The 20025-nt window shown below is 39.1% G+C and overlaps 1 protein-coding gene across 6 annotated transcripts in view; it reads right to left on the bottom strand.

Annotated features, from left to right (window-relative positions):
- Positions 1-5725: 5725 nt before the first annotated feature.
- Positions 5726-20025, bottom strand: part of map4k3.L (mitogen-activated protein kinase kinase kinase kinase 3 L homeolog) — a 181181-nt gene continuing 166881 nt past the window's right edge. For all 6 annotated transcript variants that reach the window (XM_041562695.1, XM_041562696.1, XM_041562697.1 and 3 more), the window contains 10 exons: positions 19368-19428; positions 17613-17730; positions 16749-16807; positions 14472-14575; positions 12312-12483; positions 12155-12223; positions 11084-11176; positions 9491-9561; positions 8630-8685; positions 5726-7916 (listed from right to left, as the gene is read on the bottom strand). In XM_041562695.1, coding sequence (XP_041418629.1) covers positions 7829-7916; positions 8630-8685; positions 9491-9561; positions 11084-11176; positions 12155-12223; positions 12312-12483; positions 14472-14575; positions 16749-16807; positions 17613-17730; positions 19368-19428 — 891 coding nt within the window. In that variant the 3' untranslated portion in view covers positions 5726-7828. The remainder of the gene's footprint in view (positions 7917-8629; positions 8686-9490; positions 9562-11083; positions 11177-12154; positions 12224-12311; positions 12484-14471; positions 14576-16748; positions 16808-17612; positions 17731-19367; positions 19429-20025) is intronic.

Genomic DNA, 20025 nt, shown 5'->3' with positions numbered 1-20025 from the left:
TCTAAACACAATCAATTAAAAATTCTGTAGTGTTACTGAAATAATCAAGTTTATCGTCGCTATTCCTCTCTCATCTGTTTTTCTTCATTCTGTCTTCATTTAGGAGTTGGGTGTCAGTGACAGTTACATCCAATATATGTTATAGAGGGGCTTCTTTTGCCTAGAAGATGTATTAGAGCTCACTCTATTTAAATATCCAGACATCATGTCTCTCTACATGCAGGATTTGTACAAAGGGCAGTTATTTTATTAGATTTTGTGTACTGGAATCAGTTATTTGAGTGAGCTCAAATACATCTGCTAGGAAAGGGAGCCCCCCTGCAAGATATATTGGATCATTCATCTGACACCCAACTGCTGCATGAAGACAGAATGAAGAGAAACAGATGCTGAGAGAAGAATAGTGAACATAACCTTGATTATTTCAGTAACTATATATAATTTTTAATTGATTGCATTTAGAAAGTTTGAGTATAAAGAAGCTTATATTAAATTTTAGGGGATAGTTCCCCTTTAAGTGATAGATCTATAGAAAAGTGCCCCCCAGCCCAGTTGTATTTACTGTAGGCAACAGGTGGCCTTAAGGGCCTGGGAGTGTAAAACCAGAGGGGTTTATGAAGCTTATATTACATTTTCACGATAGTTCCCCTTTAAAAAAAATTTCCTTACTTCAGCTGCCGCTAACAAAGCTTGCACTCTCCACCATATCTGAGTTGCTGGTGTGCTTAATCCTAGTGCATTTGGCTACACTGGCGCTAACAAGTAGACTTGGGCGAATTTGACCCGTTTCGTTTTGCCAAAAATTTGGCACCGTCGAAATGTCGCCGAAGCCCATTTAAGTCTATGGGTATAAAAAAAAAATGATGTTCTGCATCATTTTTTTTTTTTTTTTACATGCAACGCCATACAAGTCTATGGGCGTAATTTCTGCGGTACAACAAAGTGAAAAAATTTGCCCATCCCTACTAAAAAGTGCTCCCAAGCCAGCACACTCACTTTGTATGCTCATATCCATCAAGTTACGTAGCTCTTGGGCACTTGATTAAAATACACATGCTTGTGCCACACCATGGGCGTGTGCACTGGGAACAGGCACCCAGTAACAGTTAGGACATCTTTTCCACAAAATACTATTTATTCAGCAGCTCTCCAGTTTGCAGTTTCAGCAATCTGGTCGCTAGGGTCCAAATTACCCCAGCAACCATGCATTGATTTGAATAATATACTAAAATATGAATAGGAGAGGACCTGAATAGAAAGATAAGTAATAAAAAGTAGCAATTGTGTTTTTTAGATGGGGTCAGCTGAAAAAAGTCAGAAGAAAAGGGCAAATTTTTTAAAACTATAAAAAATAAATAAATAATGATAAGTTAATTTAAAGGGAACAATCCCTTTTAGTGCTAATTCAGCCAGGCTAATATTTTGGGGTATTATTAGTTATTATTAGGGTGTGTTCCAAGCAACTAAAGATTGAGCAGTTTAACTAGATACTCTCACAAGACCACCATCTGTGAATAGAAAGATGATTAATAAAAATTAGCAATAACAATAAATTTGTAGCCTTACAGAGAATTTGTGTTTAGATGGGGTCACTGACCCCCATTCGGAAGCTGGAAAGAACCAGAAGAAGGTGGCCAATAATTCAAAAACTATAAAAAATAAAAGCCAAAGTTGCTTAGAATTAGTCATTCTATAACATACTAAAAATGAACTTAAAGGTGAACCATCCCTTTGGTGCTTTTTACTTGCTCGGAAAAATGGAAGGCAAACAGAATTGGAAAGAGGAGACTGCTTGTTAAAAAAGATCTTGTTTATTTTACAGTATGTACAGTCATTAATGTATCCAAAAAGCTTTATTACCACATCAAGAATTTACACCATACATCACTTAGAGCCAATTATCTGATTAGTGTTTGAATTCACAACAAAAAATGCAGAAAACAATTGTGTTGTTTGAAAAAAAATAAAATAAAATGCTTGTACTAGTCATGGAATCTACCAGATGCACGGTAATATGTCTCACCCTTAATTCTAACGTCGGTGCCTGTATGTTTTATATGGAGGAATTCAGTCAGGTCCACAACTAATAATGACTCCCACTGTTATTCTTTCCAGTTCATTTGGCCTGTATATCATAGATCCAGGCAGGGAAATTCTCAATATATCAGAAACAAACTTTAAAGGAATGGTAACACCAAAAAATGAAAGTGTTTTAAAGTAATGAAAATATCATGTAGTGTTGCCCTGCACTGGTAAAACTGATGTGTTTGCTTCAGAAACACTACTATAGTTCATAACATAACAAGCTGCTCTTTAGCAATGGAGGAAATTAAAAAAAGTTTATATGGCACAGGTTAATAGATAACACCATTATGTTCTACAGAGCTTATCTGCTGTGTAACCTGAGCATTTTCTTCTTTGAATGGCTGCCCCCATTGCTACACAGCAGCTTATTTATATAAACTATAGTAGTGTTTCTGAAGCAAACACACCAGCTGTACCAGTGCAGGGCAGCACTGCATTCTATTTCTATTACTTTAATTTTTTTTACGTTACTGTTCCTTTAAGGACAAGTATAATTGTCGTTAGGGAAATGTCACAGAGCGAGTGGAGCGGGGAAAGCTTTGTCTGGATTGGCTCGCTCACACAGCAACAGCTTTATTACCCAATCAACATTTTGTTGGATGTCCAGTTGGCAAAGTGGACGCCCCAACTCATGATGCTCAGTGTGTGATGTACCCCACATTGGTGTAACTATAGAGGAAGCAGACCCTGCGGCTGCAGGGGGCCCCAGGAGGTATATTCATACAAAGTTTCAATAAATATTGGTAAAACAGGTCAGCCTATAGACATTTTGTGGGACTGAAAAATAATTTGTTGTGGAGCCCAATAATATTTAATTATGCCACTGCAGCACTGTATATATGGGAATTCTTTATACCTGCCTTTCATCCTATCTGAAAAGTGTCTAGACAAGAATCATTTCTAGACTTGAGATTCATGTGCTATTTTATCTAGTTGAGCAGAAACAATGCACCATAAATATGACGCCTCTTAGTATTGCCCCTGGCCACACTCTTTGGCAATGTCTCTGAATCTCAGCACCCCAGACATCAGGTCAAATTGGGCTGATCCCATTGACCAGAGGATAATATTGGGCCCTCGTCTGAACGATATGCGGCCAAACCTCGGATCAAATAAAGGTCAGTGAGGCCATTCTCTTATGAAGCAGTAAGCAGGCTGTATAAGCCCACGTTTACAGTAGAAGCAAGAAGAATATCACTTATTTATCACTTATCAATATCTTACACCTTCTGTAGGATTTACTCCCTGGAAGGGGGTCAGGCCATATTTAATGAAATGTATCCAGCAGGTTTCCCCCCCTCCAAATACATTTGATTATTTCTACTGATGTTATCTAAAATGGTTCATTAGTGTGCTTTCTCAACCTAACCTGCTGCAAACAATTGGATATGCTTTTTGGCAAATGAAATTCCAAATCACAGACTCGAGGAGGGAGCAGATTGTTAGGCCGGGGGAATCCCTATGTGACACATTCCCCTTCAACATAAGCATTTGCATAGTATAAACTTTGCTCCCACTAACAGTCTGGGACTTACAATATACGGTTGAGAGAATCCACCAATAATCATTATCCATAAACATGAGATCCTTTGTGAGACTAATGCCATTGAAACAAGGTTAAAGGTTTGCTGGGATTCACTGAGCAATAACTTTTGAACCAGTCATGCTCAGATATGGGAGTCTATTGATTTGCTCAGGTATATTTCTCCTATTTATGCTCCAATACTCTTTTGCACCATGTCCAAGTAAAGCTCCCAAGGGCCTTAACAGACAAAACAGCAGGGTCGGACTGGCTTGCCAGGGCAACGGGTGAAAACCCGGTGGGCCCCTAGTTTAGTAAATTTTGAAAGGCATAATAAGGGTGATTAAATTTGTACAGTGCAGTCCTGGTGACATATACAGTATATGCAGCGGTGATTGGCAGTGAGTGGGTCGCCTGTCCACCTGCCTGTGCCCGCCCACTTCCGTCACTGCCGCCCATAGCTGCATGCCATTCTTCCTTGGAGCTGGGCTGCTTTCTGCTGAGGACCCTAATTTTCTGCTGAGACTGTCCGCACTGTGCCTGCACGTAAATTCTACGTTTCAGGCAGGAGGCAGCCAACCACCCGGAGTCCTTGTACCCTGAGCATTATCAGTGAATGCTAACATTTTAACCCTCCTAGTTCCAAACCAGAGTTTGCATACGTCCTGATTTCATGAGGCCTTGGCAACAGAATCAAGGTATGAATTATAGCATACCTCTCGCTTTCTCTCACCCTTTCTCTCCTTCACTCATTTACTCTCTTTCTCTCCCTCTGCCGACTGTATCTCTCTCACTTATACTTACTCTGTATTGGGATTAATAAATGGAATATTTATCACGCGCTAGGCCAGGGAGTCGGAGGTCTGGAGAGAGCCCCCGGGGACGGCCAGGAGGGCCCTTCATTTGCAGCCCTGGTGGGCCCCCAAGGCTCCAGTCCGACCCTGCAAAATAGTTACCTTTACCTCAACTTCTGAATTGCTAGTTGGAGCTAAAGATTTGTGGGTAACTTTGGAAGTTCTGGTCTGTATCACTCAGAAGCATATATAGAAATGCTGGGTTGCTCTGCAATAGTCTCAATAAAAAAAAAAAAAGCCTCAATACGGCTTTATCTTAGACTATGTAATAATGCTACGTGAATGAGACAAGGTGCTTTTATTAAAGGGACAATACACCCCCCCCTTTTTGACACTTGAACTTTTTGAACTTCATTCAGTTGAGCTTACGAAGAAAAGGTGCACAAACCTTATCTGAATATCTTATATATATATTTTTAAACAGACAAAGATGCTTTTATTAAAGGGACAATACGCCCCCCTTTTTGACATGAGTTGGGCTAAATAAAATGTATCTGAATAATATTTAATAATACATTTATTTTTAAACAGACATACCTGATTTCTTACATTAAAAGCAAACAATGATAGTCTATCTCTGACTCATAGGGCCATTTCCCTACACCCTTTAGGTTGGTAGTCTTTAAACCAATCCATTGACTTGTTGCAGTGTTGGATTCTGGGACGCAAAGTCCCTCTGCTTTCCATGGAGGGTGAGGGACAGATTCTCTGGGAAGCAGAGGGATCACTCCCAGAATTCATGACTGGGGATGAAACTGGTCCCTACTAGGAAATCGACCTGTATGAAAACATAACAGAAACAGGAGATTTCAGCTTCTGCCTATGAAACTGCATTTTCTGTCTGTTAAAACACTCGGCTCTAAGATAATATCCATTTTGTAACAATCAAAACTTTAAAAAAAATTGCCAAAATCCCCTGTTCATGGACCATTTAGCACAGGAGTGGCCATACTTTACTAAGACGAGGTCTACTTTTAGCGATGTTGTCCCATTATGATCTACATCCATAAAAGCATTTCTAGAATTCTGTTCCTTGGAAAATATTACTTGAATATTATATTGATTTATGAGAGAATTTATATTGCTGTATTTAACAACTATTTCTTATGTAATCTTAACGTAATAAATATCTGAATGACAAGCATGAAATAGGAGGTGATTTAAACAAGATGTTTGTTGACAGTGTCTTGAGATCTCCTGATCACCAGCTAAGGGTCTACTGGTAGATCTCAATCTACCTTTTGGGCACCCCTGTAAGTATAAGCACTGGGAAAGGGGAGTCTTTTTCATTGGGAAAGGGGGGTATTTTTCATTGGGAATGGGGAGTCTGTTTCATTGGAAAAGGAGTCTGTTTTATTGGGAAACGGGAGGCTGTTTCATTGGGGAAGGGGAGCCTGTTTCATTGGGTAAGGGGAGCCTGTTTCATTGGGTAAGGGGAGCCTGTTTCATTTGGAAAGGGGAGTCTGTTTCATTAAGAAAGGGAAGTATGTTTCATTGGGAAAGGGGAGGCTGTTTCATTGGGAAAGGGGAGCCTGTTTCATTGGGAAAGGGGAAGCTGTTTTATTGGGAAAGGGGAGTCTGTTTTATTGGCAAAGGGGAGTCTGTTTTATTGGCAAAGGGGAGTCTGTTTTATTGGCAAAGGGGAGTCTGTTTTATTGGCAAAGGGGAGTCTGTTTTATTGGCAAAGGGGAGTCTGTTTTATTGGCAAAGGGGAGTCTGTTTCATTGGGAAAGGGGAGTTTGTTTCATTGGGAAAGGGGAGTCTGTTTCATTGGGAAAGGGGAGTCTGATTAAGAAAGTGGAGTCTGTGTTATTGGGAAAGGGGAGTCTGTTTCATTGGGAAAGGGGAGTCTGATTAAGAAAGTGGAGCCTGTTTTATTGGGAAAGGGAAGCCTGTTTCATTGGGAAAGGGGAGTCTGTTTCATTGGAAGAATCTGCAGTCTGGACTGGTTTCACATGTCATTGAAATGAATGATAGGCTACTTCATAGTAAAGAATAAAACAGCGCCCTTGTGGGGACTGATCTTGGCACTTCCATAAAAAACAAAACAGCGTCTTTAATGCATAATTTCCTTTAGTCTATTTGCATGAGGTAGTACCTAAATTATTTTGGCCGCACTTTTATAGGCATCCAGTTACGGATGAAATTAAGGCAAAAAACAAACAAACAAGTAAACAAACAAACAAACAAAAAAAAACACAGACACAGTATTCATGAAATACACATAAAAAGAGGAATGTTTAGGTTATTTAGTGTGTGGCTGAAATGTTATGTGTCCATTTACAGTAAGTTTGTGGACATACCTGTCTCATGTTATGCACATGGCTTGGCCATTGCTTTCTAGTACACACACAATATTTTTTAACAAGCTTTGGTGTTTGTGAGCCTGGGAAAAGGGGAGAATCAAAGTGCAGCTTACATTTGCCAGGAACCAATGGCTGCATGGAGCAGTGGCTTTTGTGCACCAAAGCTAGCTTTCTCAATATATATATCTATGTGAGACAGTGAGTTAGTGGTCTGTGTACATATATATCTATCTATCAATATATACACACACAGACACACGTACAGACACCTACATACACACACACACACTCATAACACATAATACAGTTCAAGGGAACGTGCCTTTCTCCGCAATACAACAGAAGCAAGCAAATGAAAAAAATCTTAGTAACATAAAGCCAATGTGTTTTCACAGTAGTCGCCTGTTAACCCTGTGACGCAGTACATCACATGACGATATCTTGTGCAAATAGAAACACCAGTGTACTTGCATTAAAGTTAAGTGTGTCATAAAAATGCTTACCGCTTATCTATAGATTACAGTTCTTATTTCATTATACAAAAATGTATATTGGCATTACTAAATTACACAGAATAAAAAATCCAATAGTGTTAATAAAGGAGGGGTTTCTTTCAAAGCAGCCGTCCCATCCTGAGGAAGGGTCGCACGCTCAGAATGTTGAACCCTCCGGCGCAAATCTGTTTAGCGATCTCGCAGACGACCTTTACATCTGTACAATTAAGACACTTGTATGTCATAAAAGGACCACTATCTACGCGAGCGATTCGAGTATGACTTGAGTTACGGCCACAGCAGGTGTGGAGGTGTGAGACTACCTGTATGTACAAAGATTACATAATTGTGACCACAGCACTAGTGTGGAGGGTTTTCGGAAAAGAATCCACACCCAATCATAATAATCTCCTTATCTTTGTTTCATGCCACAATAAATTATTTATATATTTATATCTCTAGAAAACATAGCCACTACATTCTGTGGCCTTTATCTGACGTCAAGGTTTGTGGTAACACGGAAGGCGTGGTGTGTCCTTGGTGACGTCCGGCTGTGCAATGAGCCTTTCAGTAACTGTTCTCGTGACCTGCCAGAATGTATAGGTTGCTGTTGGCTGTAGGGTTGTCAGTTGGTCGGCTTTCCAAAACAACAACCCTGTAAATAAAGAGGGAGAGTTAGTTAAAAAGTCTAATTCATTTAGTGCTTTGGGGAAACTGAGATTGCATGGGGGATTGTTGGTTTCTGTGAGCTTTGGACTCTCAGTGCCGGATTATTTCTTTCCTTTGCAGACATCTAATACACTTTTTAGGGCTCATTTAATAATGCCACAAGCACAAGAGGTGGATATATGAAGCAATTGCCCCTTTGGGCAATTACTAGTGCAAACTGTGCCAGTGGAGTGAAGCCACAGGGCAGGAAGCAATATCCAAAAACATGGCACCTAGTTCCTGTTTCTGGCACCTTGTTTCCTGTACTGAGTATAATAAATGAGGGCTATTGTTTTTAGCATTTGATAATTCTGTATGGGCCCTAAATGTATGTTCTCTAGAAGGCAACAGGTAACTACAATAAAATGGAATATTTGGCAACAAACCACTTTTATAAGGCTCGAGAAATTGGCATTAGCGTTTCCAGCTTTTTCTGGGAGCTGCATTGTATAAACGGTGAGCACATTCCAGCACCAATGCATGCAAAACTTTAGTGCACCATAAACAGAGGGTGTATTAATGCAGAAAATTACAGATGAGAAAGGCTGGTCCTAAAGATAGATTGAGAGGAGTAGTTTATGAAACTTTAGATAAAACAATAAGTGACAAGAACAGGAGTACCATGTATGAAGTAATGTAGCAATTAATCACGTGAGTTACCTGTCTGAACCAAGAAGTCGGAATATCCGTGTGCTATCTGAGATCTCCTGTGTGATCTGTAAAGAGATTCATACAAGATCAACCTCTCATAAGTCTTGTAAAAAATTAATATTAAGTATACACCAATTATGTATATACGGGCAACCTATTCAAACAGCCATGTTTTTAAGGTTACGAATCGCATAAAGGCACCCCGGTTCCATACAATGCAATTTTTGGTGCATGTATGATGGCCTGCACATCCAGACAGATAACTATGAATATCAGTCATTTCTGGGATCAGGCCTGCTAGAAAATCTTATCTGCCATTGCTCAATGTCTGCTAGTTTATGGTGCATCCACAACTGAGGAAGCCAAGAATTGCCACAGCTATCAGGCTCTCTGCATAAATAACTGGAACAATAAAAAAGCAGCCATATTGTGTACGGCAACTTGTATACTATCTACTCATTTAGCTTGGAGGCTGATCAGCTGAATAGCATGCAGGGGTCACTTGATGTACAGCCACCTAAAATTACTCTTTACTCCTCATTTATGGCAGAGACTAATTTTACAGTGGCAAAACACTGCATTCTGATAATGTTTGCTGATACATGAAGACCTTGTGCTTTAAGGGCAATTTATTCACATAGGTGAGGCATATAAGACCAGAGGAATAAAGGTTGTCTATGTGTATACAGGTTTCAGTTTTTGTATTTGCTATCAAAACTCATGATATTTATCTCCACATAACATTTTCATGGTGGATTTCAAGATACCAGAAGTTATTATTATATGTATGGATGGCAGTTTAATAAGGACCATTCAATCAGCTTGTTTTTGATACTAGGCCTAAATAAAATAGTCAGTTTTATCACCTACTTCATTTGATCGAAAGCTTCTGCCCTGCATGCCATGCTTCCAGAAAGCCAGAACACTGTCCTGTAGGCAAACTAGGGAAAGAGATGTTGAAGCACACGTTATTAAACTGGAGAAAATCATTTACGAGAGAATAAAACCTTTTTATGTTACACTGAGGTTTTTAACAGTTGCTTATTAAAAATGATCACCACCTACATCATATAAAAAAGCATTTAAATTCTTTCCTTCTTAAGGTGGCCATACACGGAGAGATCCGCTTGTTTGGCGATGACCTTGAGGTTGGCAATATCGGGCTGATCCGATCGTGGGCCCTAAGGCCCAATGATCAGATCCTAACGAATAGTAATGGGCGGTCGGATCGCGGGACTGCATCAACAAATAGATGCGGCCGCGATCCGACGGGATTTTTCGTCCCATCCGATCGAGATCTGGCCAACTTTCGGGCCAATAAGCTGCCGACACGGTCTGTCTGCAACTTTTATCGGCCTGTACATGGCCACCTTAGTGTGGATTTGAAGCTGAAAGTTTGTGATGCTACTGCAAGACATTCAGCTGCTTTACACCAATTACACGTTACTACATTCCATGCTTCGGTCACTTTTCATTTTTTTTAATATTTCTGAAGATAACAACATTCTTTGCACTCAGCTAAGGCCCAAGGCACAGCAACACTGGTAGAGCAACAAGTCAGCTCTCAGGCCATTTAAAGTGAATGCCAATGCCTGTCAATAATGGTGATTAACAGATTTCATCTCAAAAAAGAAAAAGTCCATATGGCAGGCAGTCTGAGTATTGATAAGTATTTCTCAGTTGATGGAAATATACCAGTGGTGAAAACACCTGGCATGCCATGGCCAATAAAGAGGTTGTTCACCTTCAAAAAAATTCAGTTCATTTCAGATAGTTCACCAGAGATAAAGACTTTTTCCAATTACTTTCTATTTCCTATTTGTGACTGTTTTTCTAATATTGAAGTGTAAAGTTTCATTTTACACCTTCTTAAGCAGCTCTGGGGGGTCGCAGACTCTTTAACTGTTATAAATTGAAACATTTAGTTGATACATTTCTTATCTTTGTCCATGCTCAGCAGATAATGGTGCTGAGCTTTATTAACTCAATAGTTACAATAGTTACAATAGTTGCTAATACTCCCCAAATGCTGCTAAGTAATGTATCAACTAAAGCAAATTGTAATAGTTCAGATGCTCCTGGGTCACTGACCTGCCAGACTGAGACACCAGAGACCGGAACATTAAACTTAAATTCTGGGAAAAACAGTAAAAAATAATAGATGCAAAGCAATTGAAAAAAGTCTGTTTATGGTGAACAATCAGGAGCTGGAAAAAGTGTTTGGAAGGTGAACAACCCCTTTAAGATTTGTGTATGCAAGGAACAAGCCCTGACCACTGTATTCTACCTCTAAGCCCCTTCAGGATCAAAATGATTATGATTAAATATAAGAATCCTGAGAATAAATATTTTACATTTGGCAAGAACATTGCAGGGGTCATCAGGAACCACTGAACAGGGAAAAAATGTATATAATGCTCCCCATGATGTTAGAAAAAAACGAAGGAGCTTAGTTTTACCTACCTATGTTTTCTATTTGAAAATCAAATGTAAGTTCTGAAGACAATTTCCGGCTAGACTTCAGTCTTCCCTGAAGATTTACAATCTTTATACAACCTGAAATAAAGTTGAAAGGACAATCCTTAGAAGTTAGCCTTAGATGTGAACATTCTTCCACACCAACATTTTCAAACAAACTGCCGGGCACAATATGTTTCTGTTTCATGAAAAATGACAATTAATTAAAATACAAAGGAGTTATAACATGGCATTGACCCATACAAACTGGCAGTTAGGCTGTAGTGCTACATTGGACAGCACTTGTTTAATTTACAGCTACTTTCAAAGCACCCAAAAGTGCACAGAAAGAAAATATACTTGTGCGCAGGTTCCAGAAGGGATGAGACACAGACACCTAAAGCTTTATAATATCAAAGGCAGAGAGCTTAAACCCCTGAATAAATACCTTTTGCGGTATCAGGTGCTATGCTGAAGGACCCACGCCTGCTTCCAGGGTCAGACAATCCAATTAAGACAGAGGTCAGCAGCACACTGTAGATTTGAAGATAATGTGAAGTTTATTGTATCAAAAACATTCAAAAAAGGGCAACGTTTCGGGCCACTTGGGCCCTTTATCAAGCCTACTGTTATTTGCATGGATTTCTTGCAATTGGTCCTCATTTTTAATTTTTATTTTTTCACTTTTGTTTTTTTAGCACTCACACAATACAACAGGTGATATGTAATATGGTTTATGATGGACGCTTCAAACACAATTTACTTTTTATTAACCATTTATGAACTTCACTTGCACGGATTTAACAAAACACTAACTTTTTTCATGATGTCACAGGAAGGGGAGTGGTTTCTTGTTCCACACCTCCTCCTCACTCTTTAAATATGTTTGTGGGATTATAACAGTAGGCTTGATAAAGGGCCCAGGTGGCCTGAAACGTTACCCTTCTTTGAATGTTTTCGATACAATAAACTTCACATTATCTTCAAATCTACAGTGTGCTGCTGACATCTGTCTTACCCTAAAGCTTTACAGGCTTACGCCAAAGACAGGGCAAATGTAGCATTTCTGTAACTTACGGTCCAGGCAGACAAGTATGGTGTCTCTTTCCAGCTGTGTCACATGTACAACATCCGTCTGTGGAGTATCTATTAACAAAAAAAACGGGATATCAAATTCAGTGACAAATTCTGATTGTAGGATAATGTACAGAAGTGGAGCTTTTTGCCTACTGACCTGTTTCTGTGAACCATGACGAGGTAGAGTTCGGATTGAGCGTCTCAAACCGCACTACTTGGTTGAAATCAGTCCCTTTGCTGACACTGAGGCAGACCATGGGGTATTCGTGCTCAGGGACAACAAGCATCTCCAAAAGCATGAGAGGGCAGGGCAATGGGAAGTCAATGTGCTGGGGACAAGAGAAACCTTCAGTCAAAGCCTGGCAGCAAATTCCATTTAATTCATTAAAGGTTTAGAAAGAAACACGTGTAACCTGAACCATTTAAAAACAGATAATCCTGGTTTACTTATTTCCTAGCAAAAATCAGAATTCTCCATGATTATGGCACATATTTGTAATAACTCAGACCTGCACTGCATTATAATTGCACACCAGACAATGATTTGTTCATTTACATGCTGAAATATACCTGCAACAGTAGTGAATGGTCTTGTATGAATTTAGCTGTAAGGTGTTTATATTGATGGTTATGTTCTGAGCTGTCCAGCTCTTCCCATGTAGAGGGATAATAGTCACATGGGAAGAGTTGGACATCTCAGAATTTACATGTTCATGGACCGGATTATGTTGAAATGATTATATCATACTCAACAGTCTATGGATTCTAGCAGGTGGAGGGGCTTAAAAAATATCTTGGGAGGGCAAAATCTGCTCAACCTGCCTCCAATTGGACTGCCCTGGTTAAGCGGACTGTTGGTAAGGGGTTGAATACATTAGAGAGTCAAAATGAGATTAGCCAAACAATTGCACGTTGGGACAAGCAAATTAACTCTTTGTCACACTTCATTATTGTGATGTTTTCTGTATTCAAGCAAATACATATATATCCATGTCTGCTGTTGTCTTGTTCACATTAATGCAAATGGCAAATTGAACTCAGAAAGATGTTGTTGCCATGGTAATGGACCTTACACACAGATCTGGGAGAGGGACAATAGCTCAAGTCTATGCAAAAGAAATAATCAGACACTGAGCTTTTCTCATTCAAGTCCAAGTCTTTGTATTGGGTTCCATTCAAGAGCAATGAGAGAAGTGGGAGAAAAAAAGAAAGAGAAGAGGCGGGATGTTCAACTGACTGTACTGCTGATACTAAAAATGACTTATTCTTAGGAGTCACATGTCAGGGGGGCAATAACAGTAAGATGTATCTCAATGCAGGGACTCAATATAATCACAGAGTTTTGCAATATATTGCCATAAAAGAAGCTATATATATAAAGGGACAAAGGGGATCTAGGATGAAGTCTCCTTCTGCTACACAAATATTAGTTATGGAATAACATCGATTGCAGCCAGGGCTTCTTTATTAAATCAAAGACAGTGCTCAGATTTTCATGATATCAGACTAAAAAGCTTGTAGGCTCTATGGGGCAGGGGCTTCCTTTCTACTGTGTCCTTTTCATACGTCACTTAAAGGAACAGCAACACCAAAAAATGAAAGTAGTGACAATATAATGTATGGTTGCCCTGCACTGGTAAAACTGGTGAGTTTGCTTCAAAAAACACTACTATAGTTTATATAAATAAACTGCTGTGTAGTCATGTGGGCAGCCATTCAAGCACAGAATACACAGTAGATAACCTAGAGGGTCTGAAGATCCAAATGCATACTACAGAGCTTATCTGTTGTGTTTCCTGTGCCCTTTCTGTTTTTTTACACTTTGAATAGGTGCCCCCATGCTAAACAGCAGCTTGTTTATATATACTATTGTAGAGTTTCTGAAGCATCACAAAAGTTTTACCAGTGCAGCATGACAGTACATTATATTTTCATTACATTAAAAGACTTTCATTTTTTAATACTGTTACTGTTCCTTTAATCTCTTTATATCTATACAGATTATAAAGCCTCCCTGTCTGAGCATTTCTATATTGTAAAGCTCTGCATATCGTATATGAATATTCCTCATTAATGCCTTCCATGGTATAAGTGAATCCATGATAGTCTGAATGCCAGGTTTAATGTAATTGATCTGGTGGTACATTAATTTAAACTAGCACATACTAATGGCAGTTGCTATTATACCTACATTACTATAGTCTTCAAACTGTAAACACTGATTTATAGATAAACTTCCCCTTAAAAAAAAGTCCTTTGGCTGTTTTAATAGATTGTTGATCTGGTTGACCTGTATGAGAAGGAGACGTGTACCAACCTTGATTAACATGAATTTCTGCATCAGCTCAACCCACTCTAATAATACAATGCTGGACTGCAGAGCTCCACACAGGTATTTATGGCTTGTATAAGGATTTCTTACTGCAGGAAGAAAGACAGGCATTAATGATATGCAATAAAGGCAGCCAGAGCAGCATATTACAAAGGAACAGAGATATTAAATTCTACAGATGTCTTCTGTATAAAGTAGCACATTATAGGGGTTGTTCACTTAAGAGTTAATTTTAGTATGATGTAGAGCAGGGGTGCCCAAAAGGTAGATTGGGATCTACCAGTAGACCTTTAGCTGGTGATCAGTAGATCTCAAGACACTGTCAACAAAAAGCTTGTGTAAATCACCCTCCTATTTCATGCTTTTCATTCAGATAATTATTATGTTAAGGTTACATAAGAAATAGTTGTTTGTTAAACATAGCACTATGCATTTTCCTATTAGTCAGTATATAAGTAATATTTTCCATGGAACGGAATACTAACAATGCTTTTATGGATGTAGATCACAATAGGACAATAGGCTTTTTTATTCAGCAGCTCTCCTGTTTGCAATTTCATTAACCAGAATGCTAGGGTCCCGATTCCCCTAGCAACCAAACATTGACTTGACTAAAATACTGAACTATGAATAAGAGAAGGTCTGAATTGAAAGGTTAAAAGAGTAATACAAGTAGCCATATACTTGTAGCCTTTGTTTTTAGATGGGGTCAGTGACCCCCATTCGAAAGCTGGAAAGAGTCAGAAGAAGGAGGCAAATAATTAAAAAAAAACTATACAAAATAAACAATGATGACCAAATGAAAAGTTGCTTAGAATTGGCCATTCTATAACATACTCAAAGTTAACTTAAAGGTGAACCACAACTTTAATATTAATACAACCTCCAGCTATCCCTAATTTCAAGGAACAATCCCTACATAATACACAAGCACCATGAATATCCTGTAAATTATATCCTTATAAACAGTGCTTAGTGATGTCATTGTATATAATCGGAGCTTAGTGATATCATTTCTGTCACATGACTCTCTGAAACTTGTGTATTATAATAAATAAAGTGTTGCAAAATATGAGAATTTTAAAAGTCACCTCGGAGTTCCATGAACTGTATAAAAACACTCAGCCTTCGGCCTCATGTTTTTATATGGTCATGGAACTCCTCTGTAACTTATAATATCCTTATATTTTACAAGAGGAGGTACTTTATTCACTATATATAATTCTGTCCTAGGATAAACATTATTGATTTCAGATACTATTAATACATTTACTACCGAAAAAAGTTAGAATCCCCAATTATAAAAATGTTACACATTTTTTCTCAGATGTCTCAAGACATCATCCAATGTGGTCTTTACTCATGTATTGATAAAGGCATTTTCCCAATACTGGTTAGTATCGTCCTGTGCTCAGTCACCCAGAGCTGAGTCCAAGGGCTTGACACTGTAAGGCATAACTTGACCAAATAGTGAAATTGGATTGTGCACGGAAATACCAGTTTTTCCACATGAATTTTTTTGTTTAAATTGCCCAACTGCACAAAATTATTTTGATATTTCTGTAAACCCAAAGTAATTCTAATGTCTGCTTATATTAAAATAGAAGCAAACATGCATGTATGTAATAGGAGTGCTCCATAATGTCACTATGTGTACTAATCATCTGGGTGCCACCATATTGTGTGTGCCAGCTGCAGCAACGCTCAGTGGAGATGCTGTTTCAACACAGGCCCAACTGGCAATCTATGGAATCTGGCAAATGCCAAAGGGGCTGCTGTAAGTTCCCATAGATAGTCATTAATTACTGGGAAGGTGATGGGCTCTTTAGGCCTCTGTGTACTTGAAATGCCGGGGCCTAATTTGAATTCCAGTCCTGGTTCAACACAGAGGAATATGTAAAGTGATAGTATGTGCATGGGGGATTTGTTACACTGTATGGCTGGTCTGCAGCTTAGGAAGATACCGTTTTATTAATACAGACAACAGGGAAATTATTTTTAAAAACATATTTGCTTATAATGGACTGCATGGGAGGCGGCCTTCCCGTAATTCAGAGCTTTCTAGATAAAGTGTTTCCAGATAAGTGATCCTATATTTGTACTAGTATTTTGTATTAAAGCATGCATCTCATATATAGTTTATTTTTTAAGCCCCAGATGCACAGAGCTTCCAATTCTGTGATCCTTGGACTCTGCACAGATGGGAAGCCTTCTGAAGCTCTATAAGAATATAAATATATGAATAATAATAATAAAACTTACCAACGCAGCACTTCTGACACCATTTTGTATCTGGGATTTTTGTGGAAACAGCAAACTTCCTGCAGGGCAAGGGTGAAAAAGAACAGGAGCATGAACACACGGTACATAAATCCTGATAATCGACTGAGCCCACAGATCAATATTTATATTGGTTAAGCAATAACGTGCGTTGTGTGGGAGAATGCACTGGAGTTTATTGAATCCCTCCCCCAGCACAGTAAATCAATGGGCCATGTGTATTTAGCCGTAACTAAACTAAGAGGGTAATTTACTAAAATCTGAATTTACCTCATATTTTATTAAAAAAAACATGACCAAACTCTCGATTTTAAAGTATTTATTAATAAAATAACTCAAATTAATCAGATTTCGGAAAAAACCTCAATAAAATCAAATGAAAACCTGAATCTCTCTAATGTTTCTGACTTTTTCTCCCTGAATAACTCTATTGTTTGTAGTTCTTGCCTGAAAACTCCCTAAAATTGGATTTTCAGGCTAAACCCAGCACAGACCACAATAACTTCAATTTGAGATAGGCGCCTCTCCCATTAACTTATACAGGACCTCAACAGGTCTGAGATGGCAGAGTTTCACATTCAGGCTTTCTGCAGCATCGGAGTATACTAAATCTCTAAAAATTTTAGTTTTTGCCCCAAAAACCCTGACCAGATAAATTTGAAGTTTAGTAAATAACCCCCTAAATGTACAGACTTTTACAGTATTGTTTGCTCTTATAGACATGATACTTGGCCCATAATTATACTCTCAAGCGGCCAACAGGTTCAGTAAGCGGACGAATGCAAGGATTGCTGGAAAGAGAAGAAATACAGAAGCACTTCATACAGAATCACGTCATACACCCACCTAGGCAGTATCCTGTCAGGAAGTTTATGTGTTGGGATTGAAACAGGGAGTTTCTGCATTTGCCTTGCATAATCAAAAAGCCCAGGGAGGTTGTGGGAATAGAGTTGAGATGCTTTACCTGTGCAATATAAGAAAGAAAAAAACAATATTCTTGAATTAGTATTCTCTGCAATAACATGATAACCATTGTATTATGTTGCATCTTTAGACTGCTGCTAAAGATAATATATAATATTCTTGATCAGTCATACTACAGAGACAGACAGACATAATTTAGGAAGGGAGTTATGGATTTCTATTTTGTCCAGAGTGAATTAAAAGTAGACCAAGGATCAGCAACGTAACTAGAGGGGGGCGGGCCCTGGCGCGGGACGTGCAGCCGGGCCCCTTCCCCCTTCCGTACGACGGAAGCCGCCAGGAATCAGTGGCGCGCGAGCTGCTGGGGGGCCCTGAGGGGGTGCGGGCCCTGGCCCAATCGCACCCCTGCTCCCCCGGTAGTAACGACACTGCCAAGGATAACAGCAGAAACCCGGCATGGACCAATCCCTGTAGGACCATCTCTCTTTCTGGAGGCAGTAGATAATTCAAATTTAACACAATCTACCATTCAGCTTATAGAATTACACAGGAACCCTGATACTAAGAAGGTGTGGCCTTGTCTTTCCCAGTTGTCTGGTGATCTCCTACATGTGCTTATGGGAGTAATGACACTCGAGGACCGGCATTCTTGCTTAGACTCTAAAGGTGGCCATAGACTTAACAATTACGATCTTTCCTGGAAAAAATCTTTCCAAGAAAGATTGTTTGTTTCAATACACACGTGTAGAGCTGAATAGTCAGATATACAGGTAGAAACAGTAGAAAGAGTTCTACCTGTATCTGACGATTCTGCACTAACAGTGGCCAATGTTTGGATCAAAATTTTCTGGCCAGTCCAATCTAAGTCTTCTGCCGATATTGGTCGGCTCCTCTCCCACCATACAAGCACTGAATATCGTACGAAAATGCGTTCTTTACGATAATATTGGTATGGCCAAATACGGTCACTTAAACAGCTGGGCAATACCTACAAAACTTTCCAATTACCCTGCTTGGTGTTTGTCCTGTTAAACAATACATTTGCTCCCCTGCATTTGTAACAATTACTTCGGTCTCTGAAGCTTTAATATACAGGCAGAGGACCTGTTATCCAGAACAGAATTGCTGGGGGTTTCTGGGTAACAAATCTTTCCATAACTTTGATCTTCATGCCTTAAGTCTACTAGAAAATCCTGTATACTGTAAATAAACCCAATAGGCTGGTTTTGCCTCCAATAAGGATTAATTATATCTTAGTTGGGATCAAGTAATGGATTATTTGGATATTTGGATAAAATGGAGTCTATGAGAGTAGGCCTTCCTGTATTTTGGAGCTTTCTGAATAATGAGTTTCCGGATAACAGATCCCATACCTGTAATTATCAGAAACAAGCTTCCCTGTATCTATGCAAGCAGCCATGCAGGGGCCTATAAGACTTCAATGCCTCCATGTGCAGAGCAAATAACAGATAAGCTATTCAGCATACAATATTTGTATTACTTAAAAAGTGAAAAGCAGGGTCCAAAGGCCATTTATGGGTCAGTGCATACTAACAGTAGTAAAACATTTCTTGTCCTACAGAGGATGTTGGAGATCCAGAGAACACATTTATGTTATTTGGGGATACTTGCCATTTTACATGTAAACATTACATTGCAAGAAAATCCTAATCATACCAGATATGGAAAGCAGGCAGTTATTCATGACATACAGCCAGGTACACCTCCTTGGGAAAAGCTGTGGAAATAAAAGCAAGTTAGATTAGGAACATATTACATGAGGACCGTTTCTGATGTTGCATCGGTATGTTTGCTTTATGGTTACATTCTTATATTACTCGACTCATCAAAAGGAAAAGCAGTAGAGTGAACTAATCAAACATCTAATTAGCACTTGCAAGGTGCAGGACATGGACCTCAGCGGTACTGCTGCAAAACAGTTTTAAAGCCTGTGTTTCTGGCACGGAAATTGATATGCTAGATGATAAAAATCCAAGGTCAAGATTGAATGGAAATGCTTCCTAAAGTTTATGACATAAGCATGCATCTACCAAGGGCAATAAAACACGGTGGCTACAAATTGAGGGGGACAAGTAGCACCATGTGCCATTTCTCTAACAGCTTTGTTAAAGCAGCCATACACTATACCGCTTGTTTGGTGACCAAAATGCCCACCTAAGGTGGACAATGTAAGAATTAAATCTGATCGATGGCCCTAGGGCCAAATGATTGGATTACAACGGTGGATGCACAAGTTGTCAGAGCGAGGGCTGCATCACTGGTTGACCAACTGGAAATTCAAATCTGCCCAATTGACATTTGCCCGATTTTTGGC

Source organism: Xenopus laevis, chromosome 5L (assembly GCF_017654675.1).
Source record: "Xenopus laevis strain J_2021 chromosome 5L, Xenopus_laevis_v10.1, whole genome shotgun sequence".
Classification (NCBI taxonomy): domain Eukaryota; kingdom Metazoa; phylum Chordata; class Amphibia; order Anura; family Pipidae; genus Xenopus; species Xenopus laevis.
The sequence above is the reverse complement of the archived record's forward strand: the minus strand, read 5'-3'. Positions and strand labels throughout refer to the sequence as shown.